This window comes from Alligator mississippiensis, chromosome 13 (assembly GCF_030867095.1).
Source record: "Alligator mississippiensis isolate rAllMis1 chromosome 13, rAllMis1, whole genome shotgun sequence".
NCBI classification, from domain to species: domain Eukaryota; kingdom Metazoa; phylum Chordata; order Crocodylia; family Alligatoridae; genus Alligator; species Alligator mississippiensis.
Window position 1 is genome coordinate 9,681,790 of NC_081836.1, and position 14,115 is coordinate 9,695,904.

General features: G+C 52.2%; 1 protein-coding gene across 8 annotated transcripts in view; it reads right to left on the bottom strand.

Annotated features, from left to right (window-relative positions):
- Window positions 1–14,115, bottom strand: part of SAMD11 (sterile alpha motif domain containing 11) — a 155,754-nt gene that overhangs the window by 59,003 nt on the left and 82,636 nt on the right. For all 8 annotated transcript variants that reach the window (XM_019493848.2, XM_019493849.2, XM_014610394.3 and 5 more), the window contains one exon: window positions 2,749–2,873. In XM_019493848.2, coding sequence (XP_019349393.1) covers window positions 2,749–2,873 — 125 coding nt within the window. The remainder of the gene's footprint in view (window positions 1–2,748; window positions 2,874–14,115) is intronic.

Genomic DNA, 14,115 nt, shown 5'->3' on the forward strand with positions numbered 1-14,115 from the left:
CTGAGCCAAGCCTGGGCTGAAGTCCATCAGCCAGTTAATGATCAGGAGGTACAAATGGGACAGCTGCTTCCTGAAACCCAGGGCACCGCGCCGGCTCCTGCAGAAATCCGAGCGCAGCACTGATAATAATTATAATAAATCTTCCGTGCCGAAGAGCGTGCCCAGCACACACAGGTTTGCTCCGTGATTAAGAGATCTCCGTAATATCTTAAGGTCCCCAGTGGGCCCAGAGCAGCGAGATACAGCTACATGCATCAAACGCATAAGAATATCTCAATCATTACCACAGCCAACGGTGGCTCCGAAGCCGATCGATAGGGCAATTAGATTTTATCAGCGCGCGCCTTTCGGCCTCCTGCTTCTGCTGTCCTTGCAAAAGCCTCCATTCCCCGTGCCTGATCAGGGCCTTTATGTCCTGCTGAGAAACACTAGCTGGAGCCGGGTAGGTTTTTGCCCTTTGCAGCTGCCATTTCTTTCATGTTTCGTTGGAGTTCAGGTCCCGACCACGGGGAACGCTTCTGACTGCGTTCAGCTGCAGATTACGTGCAGCCAGGCCTCCAGCCCTGCAACACATGCATGGCGCCAGCGCAGGCAGAACCTCCTCAAGGGGCAAATCTTCACACCAGCTCTGCCCTGCTCCTCTGCAGCCATGGCAGGGCAGAAGCAGTGGAGTCTGGTGCTGGATAGGGAGCAAGACATGCAACGAGACCATTGCAATCCATCTGCTCCACACTCCCCTTCACCATCGTGAGCCACCTCAGATTCACCCACCTTCATAAAGCATTTGGAGACAGGCTGGCAGGCCTCGCACACAATGCCCCAGCTCCTGTGCTCAAAACGTACCTAACAGGGCTCCCTTTCTCCCACTATTTTCTCAGCCTGAGCTCTTTATAATGCAGCCTCTTCAGGGCTGTGGCCATCTCTTGTGATGGCTACGTACAGCGCCTAGCACACAGGGAGTCAGGCCCCAGCAGCTACCACAATATAAGCAGCAAAATGCAAGAGTCACTTTGTCTCAATTGTTTTCTCTTGTCTTTCCTGCCAGGTGGCCTTAGCCCCAGTTCCACCATCAGCCAAGGCCAGCATTAACCACTGCTCACGAGCTGCTTGCAACAATTTAGTCGTGGCATTTCGCACCCCTCTATTCTGGGTTTGCATCCCCTTGCCCCCTGCATGGTCAGTGTCCAGGAATCAGCTGGTGGGATGGAGGCGGAGGGACCCGATCCACGCATGCTCTCATGACACAGCTGTCAGGCTGCCTGAGGTACAGGTAGAGAGATCCACCTCCAGACACCAGGGAGAACCAAAATTACAACTCTCCCTGTGAAACAGTGACAGTCCCTGCCCCCCCACACACCTTCACTTCTCCACTTTCCGCCCCCGTCGCTGCCTCCTCCTTTGCTGTTCAGCCCTACTCAGATGCACCAAATCCATCACCTCCTGAAAGGCTGTCACTTGCCTGGTGGCCTCTCGCGGTCCTGCCCATCTCTCTCTCAGCTCAGATTTGCAGTACGATACAGGGCAGACATTACCACCCTCCTCACTGCAAACAGTCCCGGACACCCACGTTCAGGGCCGGACACAGGCACGGGCTAACCGGGCAACTGCCTGGAACCCGGGCAGAACGGGGGCTCCAAAATGGTAATTTTAAAATGATTATTAACATTATCTCTGGCAAAGGGGAGCCCAATACTAAAAGTTCGCCTGGGGCTGCCAGGAGCCTAGGTAGGGTGCTGCCCATGCTCAGCAGTACTCTCATGCCAATCAGGATGAAAAGACATCCAAGCCAATCTGCCAAGGGCCAGGCCCTCCGCCGTCTCGTTCAATGCATGTGCTTCTGCAGGGGTTGGGGAGTTCCCATTTTCACCACTTCACCCTGGTGGGAATAAACACCGGGGCAGCCTTTGCCCTGTCTCTACTGCTCTGGATCCCAAAGGCCTTTCCCAGCACTAATACAGCCTGGTGGGCCCTCTGCAAAGCAAATGACTTTAAAACCCTTTTTGCAAAGACAACTGTAAAGTTGCTCAACGTCGCCACGGGTGTAACAGCAATCAGAGCCCGTGAATTTGACTGCAGCCTCTCTGGGAAAGTTTCGCCCAGATCCCAGGGAACATGCTCGAGCACATCAGTGGTTCTGCCAAATGCAAACGGGGCGGAGGACGTTCCCAGCCTCCAGCACCGACTGCCGGATGTGCCCTCACCACTGTGATGAGGACCCTGCCCACTGTGATGACCTCTGCTTCAGCACGGCAAGGATGTGGGAGCCAAGTGACCTTGTGAAAGGTCAGGCCGCTGCGCACCGCCAAACAAATACCCTTGCAAGGAGCCGGCAGGGCCAAGGCAGCGTGGGGAGCTGCTGATTAATGCAATTACAAATCACACCGTGCTCTCTGCATGGCCTTTCTGCTTCGCTGGCCACTAAACCCCCAGGGACAGCAACTGCCTCACCTGCCATTTAACACGGAGGGCGAGAGCTGAGAGGCGAGAAGAGCTGAGGTGATGCACAACCGCATGGCTTAATCGTTACCAAATACATCACCTCTTTGGGGAGGAATAGGAAGGGACTCGCAGACCTTACTTGGAGATTTAATGTTAAATGCTACACAATAAGGCATAGCTGCAAAAAACCAAAAAAGCTGTCCAAGTGAGGAGGGGGAAGGGGAGGAAACTCAGCAAACTGAGCCTCAGCTGTAACTTTTCTCTCCCAAGCCACAGAGGACAAGAGAGCCAGGCGTCCTGGCTGCTTACCCGCTGCTCCTAAGCCGACGTCGATGCTGGTTCTCTTGAATTCACAGCGACTCTGGGTCTCTGGCATAACGAGCTGGCGGCTCTGATGCAGGTTGGAGATGATGGTAGAGAGGTCGCTATCACGGCTGCAACAGAGCAGAAAAACACCAAGTTAAGGAAATCCTATTTGCCACCACGTAATTGCTGCATGTGTGTGTGTGCACGCACACATGTGCATGCGAGGTTGTGTGTGTGTGCATGCTGGCACACACACACGTAAGTCTCTTATCTGCCCTGGCCATTTCTGAGTTACAGGGGAGATTCTCCCCCTCCCTCACTTAAAGTCAGTCCCCCAAGCAACCTCCCTCACTTTTGGGGAGGGCGAAGTAAGCAGCAAGTCCTCACAGAACTGCCTGCTTCCTCCCTGCAAAGCGCTCTGCGGACACCAGCATCCGAGATCTCAGCCTTGCCAGGGGGAACTTGTCCCAGGTCAAAGGACCAGAAACTGTCCTGCCTATTCCTAAACTGACACGAAACTAGAATTCAAATGGGTGATAGCGGGGTGATAAGATAGCTGGCACACTGCTGTTTGGGAAAAAATGGATAGCTTTTTAGTTCTACCATGCGTGTCAGCCGGTTTGACTTACTCGAATAATATTTTTATATCCAGAGCACTGCCACAGACCCACCATAGTCACAGAAAGTTAAGAAAACAACCTTGCTTGTAAGACCCATTTTCACCCCATCACTCTATAACAGATACCAAAATAACTCCCTCTTCCTTTTGGGATATGAACACACATTACAGAAGGTGTCTAAATATTATTCTGCCTGTTATCCTGGCATCAAACTGCTTTAACCCCCCCCTTTCCTCCCATGGAACGTACGAGAGAGAGAGAAGGAGAAGAGTAAAGACATTCACTGCAGCAACTGCTAGATTTAAGACTGTAAAGTTCCCTGCCTTACCAATCCTTGCCTTCATACATTATATATAACAATCGCGGATAGAGACAGACATAAATACAGATAATAGACGACATTTAAGAGAGAGAAAGCTGCATGCCCCTCTGCGTATGTAGAAGTAAACGCTGGAAAGTCTCCATCCGTTTTGCTTAAAGGTGTATGATAAATCACCCATCTCTAGCCCAGAGGGCTCGTCCCATGCTGAGCTGCCTGGCTATGCTCCATCCGCTCCTCTTCCCAGCCCGGAGGCAATAGGCAGAAAGAAGTTAAGATATCCCCCCCAAAAAACATTCCCACCGTGTCGGAGGGTCCCTATCAGCCGTTACTCACATGACCAGGGCGCCCGCTCTGTGCGACACACAGCACATGACCACCTGCTTGCTTGCTCGGGGGAGACGGTCCTAACCTGGGACTCCCAGGGCAACGCTGATGGTGCATGATCTGCAGAGTTACCTAGCAGTCCTCTCCCTTTAAATAGCCCCCTTCTTGTTCTCCCCACCACCACCACCACCCCCCTTGGCCCCCGGCAGGAACAGGCACAGAGCTGCTCAAATGCTCCAAAGAGCCGGTCCCCAGTGGAGAAGCGGGTGCTAATCTGTCGTCTAGCTCTCTGCTAATCAGATAAGTTTATGACAGAAAGTCTTTAGACAGAGGTGCTTTCAGCAGGCGTCTGGCTCCAGATTTTCGCAGGATGCAGCAGACAAAAACAGACTTTGCTCCAGCAGCTGCTGTCATCCGCTCTGCAGCTCCCTGCCCCGCTCCCCCCCTTACCGCCCCCCCCCCAACTCAGGGCCAAAATAGGATGCTCAGATCTCAAAGCCTTTTAGCACCCTCTGCACTTCCATCCGTTAAACCACTGCAGACTCCTCTTTACGCAAGCAAAAGCCTAATTACTTAAACAGGTCCTCAGGTGAGTGGGAAACCCATTTTCCCCCTGTGCCAAGCAGTTTTGAGTCTTATCCTCTTTCAGCTGCCACCTTTAAGATGCATTATGCAAATATTTCAGTGCCTTAAGTCATTTATGGGATTAATTTGAAGTGATTATCAGTTCTTTTTAATCATGCAAATCAATAACTGGATGGCGGGTACAGAGGACAAATGCAGATAAACGCTGTCATCAGCACAACACCAGCGGCGGGGAGGGGAGGGAGAGAGGGCTGTAGGGTGAGGAGCAGCACAGAGGGATAAAGGCAGGGAGCAGGAGGGGAAAAAATGGGATGATACTGTCTCGTCTCCCAAAGGAATCTAGGGCACCTCGCAGATGGAAACAAAGCTACAAAACAGCACACAGGGGTTGTTTTATCCACCCCAGAAATGCAGCCATCTCTGGGGTGGAGCAGGGCCACTATTCAACAGTGCGCAGCCACAGGGCTCATCATTTTATAAGGCAAAAAAACCCCAAAAAACCCACCCCAAAGTAGAAAACTCTGCAGTGAACACTGCAAAGGGAAATCTGATGGGAGTAAAATATCACTGCTCCAGTGCTAACCTTCCAGTCTTCAAATATGCAAGAGGAGATTTTTAGTGATCAAAAATGCCCAGGACCTCTGATTTAATTCAAGGCACTAGGGGAGAAGGGAGGAGAAAAGGGAATCATTGTGGGGCATTTGAAGGACCCCCAAAGAGGTCTCCCATACAAATGCTGAGCAGATCCAGCGCATGCACAGCTTGTGAAATCTGATATGGTCCTAGCAACACGAGCCACGGCTGGAACACAACCACCACGGATGATGAATTCAGATGAATTTGGATGAATTGCTGTGGTGGGGGGAAGGCGACAAGAAAAGGGGAGCTGACGTAGAAGGCAAAGAGGCCACGGCAGCTTGTAATGCGGTGAACCGCGGTTCCCTGCGGTCTTCAACTGCAAGCGCTTTGGGATAGGAAGGAATAACAGCTGTGGCAGTCCATGTCCCCATGTCCACCCTTCCTTTGGGGTCAGGAGCTGTGTTAGGGAGGCTTTGGTTACTACAGGCCAAGTTCACCCCTGGAATCTAATGCCATTTGCTTACAAACAGGGAAGGGTTTGGGCCTGTACATTTAACCAGCTGTCTTCTACTTGGATGAAAGCACAGTCCCCTTAACAAAAGCACTGCGGAGGGCAGGGGGAGGCTCTGCCCAGCTTCTTGGGTGTGTTGTAGGGACACTGGGAACACAACCGTTCTGCTGCCTGTGCAACGGGGTGGAAATAGCTCAGCTGTCTGTCTCCAACCAAGCTGCATCAGAGAAGGATGGAAGACCCACAGAAAACGAATGATAAAAAGCAGTCCTCCTGAACCCCCCCTAAAAGCAGACAGCTCCTCCAACACCCCAAATCAATGGCTTCCTCTCCCCCGCTCCCGTCAAACCCAATGAACGTCTCAGCCAGGCCTTAATCTGTTAGATTTTGCACTGCCACGCACCACGGTCCTTGTGAACGCCGGTGTCGGCTGGCAGCTCCATCCGCGGTCCACCAAAGTGTTCCCTTCCTTCTTACACCCAGTCTGCCCCCTCCTCACTTTTATCTCTTGCACTGAATTGGCTGTGCTCCTGTCTGAATGCGATCGCATTGCCCTCTACTGGTTTATCCACATAGATGATAAGGGGCCTAACATTATCGCTTCTTTGGGGAGACTTCCTACAGGTTGCAGGGGAGCTGTCTAGTTTTGCAGGAGAAGGAAGGCCATGGGTTCTAGCCCCAGCTCCCTCAGTGCATGTGTGTGACATAGGTTGAAATTATGTCTGTAATACACAGATTCATTATTGTAGCCCCCTGCTGTGCTCTGCCCCTACATCTTTTCCTGGCAAGTCACGTGGCCAAAGCATTTAAAAGAGTCAGTGGTGCCAACCCCAGAACACAAAGCAAACAGTGTCTCAAGGCCCCATGTCAAGTCCCGCAGGTTCGATACACCCCTGATGCAGTTGATGCACATTCTAGAGAAACCAGATGCTACAAAGAAAATCCAGCCCCGTTACCTGGCTTCTTTTGAAAGCACTTTGAGTCCAAATTCAAAACGTCTCCTCGCTCCTTATATGCCTGGCAGCAGCCAGGCTCAACTCTTCTTTGCAGATGTGAGAGGGCTCCTCCTTAAAACTTTCCATCATGTGCTCTGGGAGCTGAAGCCAGGCTCCCCAGGCACTGCCTGCAGGGCTCATGCAACATCAGCTAGTGGAAGGCATAACCTAGGCAACATGCGCGGTGTGGAAACAGAGCCTCTGCCCACCTGCCAGGCTGCTGGCTGCTCTGAGCACGTGCCTGACGTGCCAGCCCTGCTCAAAAGGCAGAGATGCAATGAATGAGAAGCCCCTCAGGACACTTCAAGCGGGTTCGTGCAGGTTCAGCCAATGCAGTATTAAAGGTATTTTCCCCGGACAGCACGCACCAGGCAAAAGCACATTGTTAAACCTAGTGACCCGGTCCAGCAGACACGTCTCTGAACTGGTTCCAGCCTCCTACAGCCCAGCACGAATGAGGAGTCCAGAAAGCAGGTCCCATCGTCTCCCTTCCACACCACAGCCCTGACACCCATTCATGAGACAGCCTCCAGTGCAAACCCTTGTGCACTTTTTAACTAGATGGGCAAAATTCCCACTGACGCTGCTGGAGGCCTTGCCTGTGTAAGGACTGAGTAAGCTCCAGAGAGTCAGGCCAGACTATCGCAGGCCATGGGGCTAATGGGCAAGGTTTGGGAGCCAGTGGATGCTCCTTCTACTGGGAGCTCTGCCGTGGGCAAGCTGCGTGACCTTGGACACATCAATTCCCCTCTCTGGACCGGTGCTTCCCATCTCTTCCTCCACCTGTCTTCGCTGTCTGGAATGGACGTCCCCGTCTGCTGTGCGTGCAGCGTCCCGATGGAGCCCAGATCTCAGCTGGAGTCTCTAGGCACTACCTTGCTAGACAGGTTTTGTATTGGTAAATGAAGGGTCAAACCACAAGGGTCATTCTTCTGCAAGAATGAAAGCTCTGCCGAGGCTTGTCATCTGCACATGGCATCTCCTCCGACCCTGTAAGACAACAGAGAGGATCCAAGTCCCCAATTCTTTAATGCGATGCAGTGACCCCAAAGGGAAGCGGCCTGTGCTAAGGGGATTGGAGGAAGGGAAGCTTTTTCCCCTGGAGAGGATTTTCCTGTCTGTGTGCTGAAGCTAATAATTCCCCACAGGTGCTCACTTCCAGCCTCAGCAGGGGCAGGATCACATCCTGCCTCTCTCCTGTCTTGTCTCTGAACTGCTGCTGAGCACCTGTTAATACAGACACTCCCCCCACCTCTACAAACACACACACACACGCACACAATCAGATTAAAGGTCTGATCCCTTCCAGTAGCGTAATATTATATTTTAAAAACCGGATTAGAGAAGGGGGCTAGAGCGAGATACGGATCTCCTGAAAGGTCAGAGAGGAGACAGATAGTCTTCTAAAGGGCTGCAGGTTGCCATAGCAATATTCAATTTGTGCGTTTTTTAGTAATTAACGACTTTGGAGCCTGCAGCAACACAGGTAGGACTGCGAGGAGCGGAGACGTGCATGTTACAGGGCACGGCTGTGTAGGGCCTCTCCCCTTTGCCCATGCCATCTGGCCTGGCCAGTTTTGTCCCCTGCAGTAAAATTCAGAGTGCAAAGCAGGGCACTTGCACCTCCTGCTACCTGAGCGCGGGTGTAAAATAACGGGGTGCACACACTGTGCCCAGGAACGTGGAGGCCGCGTTAGCCCTTCCACCAACAAGACCCTGAATGGGGCTAAACCAGACCCCCCAAAATCAAAGGAGGTCCATGGGGATGGCTCCTTGGCTCCAATGTTCAAAAAGCTGCCCAGGCCCTTTGCTTCCTGGCTGAATGGAAACATGGACAGTTCCTATTCCCTGTCTCCAAAGCTGTGGAAATCCCAAGATGACTTCCCCAGAGATTGGACCCAAGACAGTGGGGACTCTTTGGGCAATCAGCTGCTACCATGAGATTCCTGCCATTCAGAGGCCAAAGCACCCTTTCAAGCGGCTTCAGGATTTTGAGATTTTGGAAAGTCAGTTCAAAGCACGGCACCAATTGTCGCCTCCGAGCCAAACCCTAAGCTCGCCCAGGCCTTTGTCTGAACAGACACCTGCATACCACAAAGAGTTAACTCCTCAGTCATTTTTAATTATGACTGATCTACTTCCGTGGCTCGTTCTCTCTCTGGATATATCATCCCATCTTTGGGACCTCGTACTTGGCTGCCCTGGATCTGGCGAAGGCTGAGGGTTGCATAGAGCAATCAAGCGTCGAGCGTGGATGAAGCGCCGAGATCCGGTCTGCGTGGAAACTTCCCTCCTAATAAAAGTGAGGGCTGGGCAACGGTTGCCTGAAGGCATTGAGCGGTGACTCCACAACACTGAGCATCCCTGAGAATGGCACAGGCCCCATAATGAACTCGGCCTCATGAGGAAGACATTTTAACAAGGAGTGAGTCAACGGCAGGGTGGTTCTGCTTTTCCCCGGAGCCTGGGAGAGGTTTGCGTCCCTCGGACCACGCTGTACATCAATCCTCCCTTTGCTTTGTTGGTTTCTCCACTGAAAGAACATCTTACGCCTTTGCAAACCACTTTCCATCTGACGGGATTTGCACCCTGCCACTCGGCTCCCTCTCGCTGCCAAAAGCAACAATTGGAGAAGTGGCTGGATATTATTATGGCTTGGGTAACTGTCAAGTCCTAACGAAACCAAGGCATGGGAGCAGCGTATCCATTCACCAAGAGTACAGGACGACTGCGGTCAGGGTCACAGAGGGACCACAAGCAGTAGCTAGCTCACCAAAACACCACCTGCAGCTGCAAAGCCAGCAGGGTCCAGCGTGGGTTGCTCCACTAGCGGGGTCAGGTGTGAAGTGCAAAGGTGCAGGCCGTGGAAACAGCCACCAGGAAACGGGCTCTGGTTTGTTCCAGTGCAGCTCACCAGACTGTGGTTGGAGCAGAGCGGGGGCAGATCCGGGGGAAGGGGAACCAATGCACTTGCACCCCTCTTTGATTCCTGCTCCACCCAACATTTAAAGCCAACTGCCTGGCAGTGGCAACAGCATTGCTAGTCAAGCAGCAGCGAGAGCATCAGCTGAATTCATGGCTCGGTCCAATCTACCAGATCCCTTCTAATCTCTTCATTCCACAGGTGTTAACGACCCCATCTTTTTTTTTTTAATAGTCTTGATGTTCCACCAATCAAGCTAGCCTCTGTCCTGCCATGCTGCTGCCTGTTAACTGCATCTGGTAATGAAGCTCCTACTTCACAGCCCTGCAGATTGTTTTTAACTCATTGCAATGAAATTATATTTGTTTTAGCTTCAATCTTCAATACCGAAAAATCCAGCCCTAGGCCCCTAGCAGATGTGTAAAGCTTCCAGTTCATTTTTAACAGGAGAAAAATGTGTGTTGTTTTACATGTGATGATGATGCACCCCCACTTTTCAAAATCCTCGATCTGCCCACGGAGCAGGGTGAGCAAACCCCACTTCTCAGAGGGCATGCATACGATGATGCAGAGCTAAGCTCGGACGGATCCAGACAGGCATGGGAGAACCAGGCAGCCGCCCAGGGCCCAGACAGAAAGCGGGCCCGAAAATGATAATATTTTTTCCGTTGTCCGATTACTATTATCATTATCTCTGGCAAAGTGGGGCCCGATACTAAAGGTCTGCCTGAGGCCGCTAGGAGTCTAGGTACGGTACTGGCCTCGGGGTGACTTCGGCTGCGGACAGGCAGGACTTTCAACTGCTTAAACAGGAGAGGGGGAGTTCCCCTTAGGAAACGCACATCAGCATTTCTGATACAAACTAGTCCATCTGCATGGACATGAGAGAGCTGCACCTCTGTGACTTGAACCCCGAAAGAAAGCTACAATGATTTTATTGCACGTATGCTGCTAGAGGAGCATGCAAACAGAACAGGCGTGTCGGAGTATCCCACAACGCCAGTACCATGCTGAAGCCGCATAATGCCTTTACATCCGTCCACTCATACAAACACAAGAGCATGTCCAGCATGAATTAGACTATCGCAGAAGCCTGAGCAAACTCAAGCTGATTTGAGCACAACAGGGCAGTTCCTGAGAAGCCAGGCTGACTTTTTCTCCTGGTCAGCCTGGCTATTTAGCAAGCGTTACAGGACTGGCTGGAGCATATAGACTAGCTGTGGGTGAGTAATATAGGGCAGATGGACAGAAAGGAAGGGGGAGCAAGAGGGAGAGAGACTGCTGGGAAGTGAGCAAAGTGATCCAACAGAGGAGTGAGTGCGTGAAAGAACAGAAACGAGTTATATGCCCCTTGGGGAAAGGGAGGAGAGGACGCAGCGTATTGGAGAAAGGAGAAGAGCGCATTGGAAAGAGGAGGGGAAGTGCCTGTGAGGAGAGGAGAGAGTTCAAGCAGGAGCATCAGGAAAATCCTTCAAGAGGAAGCGAGCGCACGCAGGAAGGAAGGACGGACCAGGGCAGCCCTGGGGAGGAAGAAGGCAGAGAAAGAATAGTGGTAGGGAGGGAGGAAGGAAGGAAGGAAAGCAAGAGATCTCCGAGAGGAAGGAAATAAAGAGAGCAGGGGATATGCACTCAGCACTTTGCAGCTGCTGCTTTCCGATGTCAGCAAATACCCATCACTGACTGTCTGCACAATCCAGCATCCTTCAAGCCCCTGAGCAGTAACTAACCCCAGCGGAGGTGGCCCCACCTCCTGGTCTGGCTCACCATGCGATGCAGCACAGTACAGCCTTGCTTGCTAATGCTTCTGCCCCCGCCTGCTCCGCGCCTCACTCTCAACCTCTCCGAGCCCCATTCCCCATTGCCCTGCCCTCTGGGAGCTCACTTATGCTGAGGCAGAGTGCACTTTGCACACCGGTACAACACACTTTGCACCAGTACAACTGATTTTGCATGCTTTTGTACCGATGCAATGGAGAGGGGAGGCTGTTCTATAGCTCTGTAGCCAGCCTGTCCCACAGGAGCCAGTCCGAGCGCTTCTCAGCTCGTGGCAGCATTCACAGTCAATGAGATTTAAAAGCCATTCACACTCATGCTTCACACAGCCTTATCACCTCCAGGCAGCGGAGGCCAGCAGATGGCTTTGGACGTGAGGAGATTCCCAGGGAAAGGCCACGTCAGGAGACTGTTGTGGAAACAAGCAACCAAGTCAAGACTTATCGCCCTTCAACTTGCCTGGGACTACAGAGGAAACTCAATCAGGCGGTGACAAATGCACGTTTACCGTGTTGCGGTGGAAGCAAAGGGAGACTCTCCTGTCTAACGAGCACGCCCAAGGGGTCACACCGTCCAGACTGCACAGTGGCCTTTGGAACAGCCAACCAAGGATCACCCCCATTCCCTCTGAGAGCAACCATCCTGGATTTTACCAGGAAACCAGTGGAGGCCAGGGCAGGGCTTTGGAAGTGCAGTCAGCATACGAATGCTTGCACAGGCCAGATGCAACTGAAAGCCAGCAGCCCAATGCTTCACTGCTGTAGCTCAATGCTTGGACATGAAGAGTCCCCAACAGACCAGGTTGGTGCACCATGATGTGTGCCCACAGCTAATGGCAATAATGATTACAGCAGGATGACAATGTTTTCAACACGCACACGGATTGCCGCACGGTCTGCATTTACTGGAACCAGTATCGTCGTTCATGATCTGCAAAGCCAGCTGCTCCACCAACCCCCTCCATCATGGTCCGCTCATGCTCACCACAGAGCTCTGCAGCTTACAGGAAGAGGAGCTGGAAAAGAGGTGCCACTGGTGGAAATGCTACCCCCTGGTATGGAGAGAGAAGGCATCAGCTGGAAGGAGGCAGCACGTGGTTCTCTTAGTTCTTTTACAGGGAGTCTCAGCAGCCTCGGTGCGACCTTGCTGCTACAGCGAAGGGAGCTCTGCCCCCGCCATCGATCGGTAATGGCCCGGCAGCCCCGAAAGGAGGGTCTCTCGGCAGAACCCAGGCAGCATTTTGGTGAAAGGGAACAAATAGGGTAGGCCAAAGTGGCGCAGGCCCGGCAGCAAGAATAAAGGGAATGATAATGAAATGAGCAACCCACACACACACACCTGGAGAAGGCAACAATCTCTTCCTTGCACCGAACATCACCCTGGCAGGTGCAAACCGCTGCCCGCTCTGAGCTTCCCTCTCCGTGCTTTCCCTGTCATAAGGAATTCAATGCTCAAAGAATTCAGAGCCAGGAATTAAACACCACAACCCCCTTTCTCCCCCACCTGAGTCTAAAGAGCCAGTGCATCTATGGGGAGGAATCTGGACCCTTGAATCCCTGTGGAAATGCATGCCCGGGTACGGCCCAGGAGTGGAAGAAAGGAGACCCGGCTCCCAACCCATTCAGTGCTTGGTTTCTCTGCTAAGGCTAATGAGGAAGTTACTGATGCCTGGACAGCAACCAGAGTGCTTGCACCAGCCCACCGGGGCTAAGCCCTGCCAACCCTGGGCACTCACAGGGCAACAGCTCCCGGCAATCTTTAGCCCAAACCGGGTTTAGACTGGCAGCCATGCCTTTAAGTGTGTTTCATTTACAGGCATTAGCAGCGACTGTGTCTTTAACAGGGAGAAGGATGAAGAGACTAATGGATGGAGACAATTAACCGAAAAATAAATCAGTGTCAGAGGCTCCACATCTAGCGGAGGCGGCCAGGCGCCCGCGGGCTCTGGTGAGACTTTCAATGCGTTGCTCAAAGTGATTGGAGGGGGGAAGAGAAATGAGCAAAAGTTGGTTAACATCTTAATCAGCTTCAAGGAGGACTGCAGCCCCCTGCCCACTTGCAACGGGGAGGCCATGCCTCAAGCAGCATGTCCCCACAATGGCCATGTCTTGCTTCCTTCCTTCCTCAGGGAGGGAAGGCCGGCACGGGCCTTTGAAACAGCTAACACTAGCACAGGATCCTACTGCAATGGGGGCACTTTGCCCACCATGCACCACTGATCAGCAGCACATGGATTTGCTTCCCCTGCACCCTGCCTGGAGAGGAAATCAGGGCACCAGGCAAGGACAGGGGAATCCTAGGTTTGACCCCCTGTTCTGCAGCAATGCATCCTTAGGCGAGTCATTTCTGCTCTCTGGACCTCATTCCCCCATCTGCAGCACATGGAAGTTTTCAGGATAAATGTAAACACTCTAACGATAAACTACACCTCAAGAGAGCAAGAGATTGGGCCAGATCCCCAGCCGACTCAAATCAGCAGCGCTTCATTGATTTCAATACACTAAGCTGAATCTGGCACCGACCCTCAAAACCTTAATTAAATTACAAGCAGAGCTAGAAAAATTCAGATTACTTGGTCAGAAACTACAGATCCGTTTGAAGGGGGCAAGCGGGGAGACCGATCCAAGCTCCTGGAAAGGACCGAGACCCAGAAAAGCACCACGGGAGGAAATAAAACGGAAAAATATTTCTTTTTAAATATGTTTCACTGACTCTCCATCCCCTTAACGATCACTCAG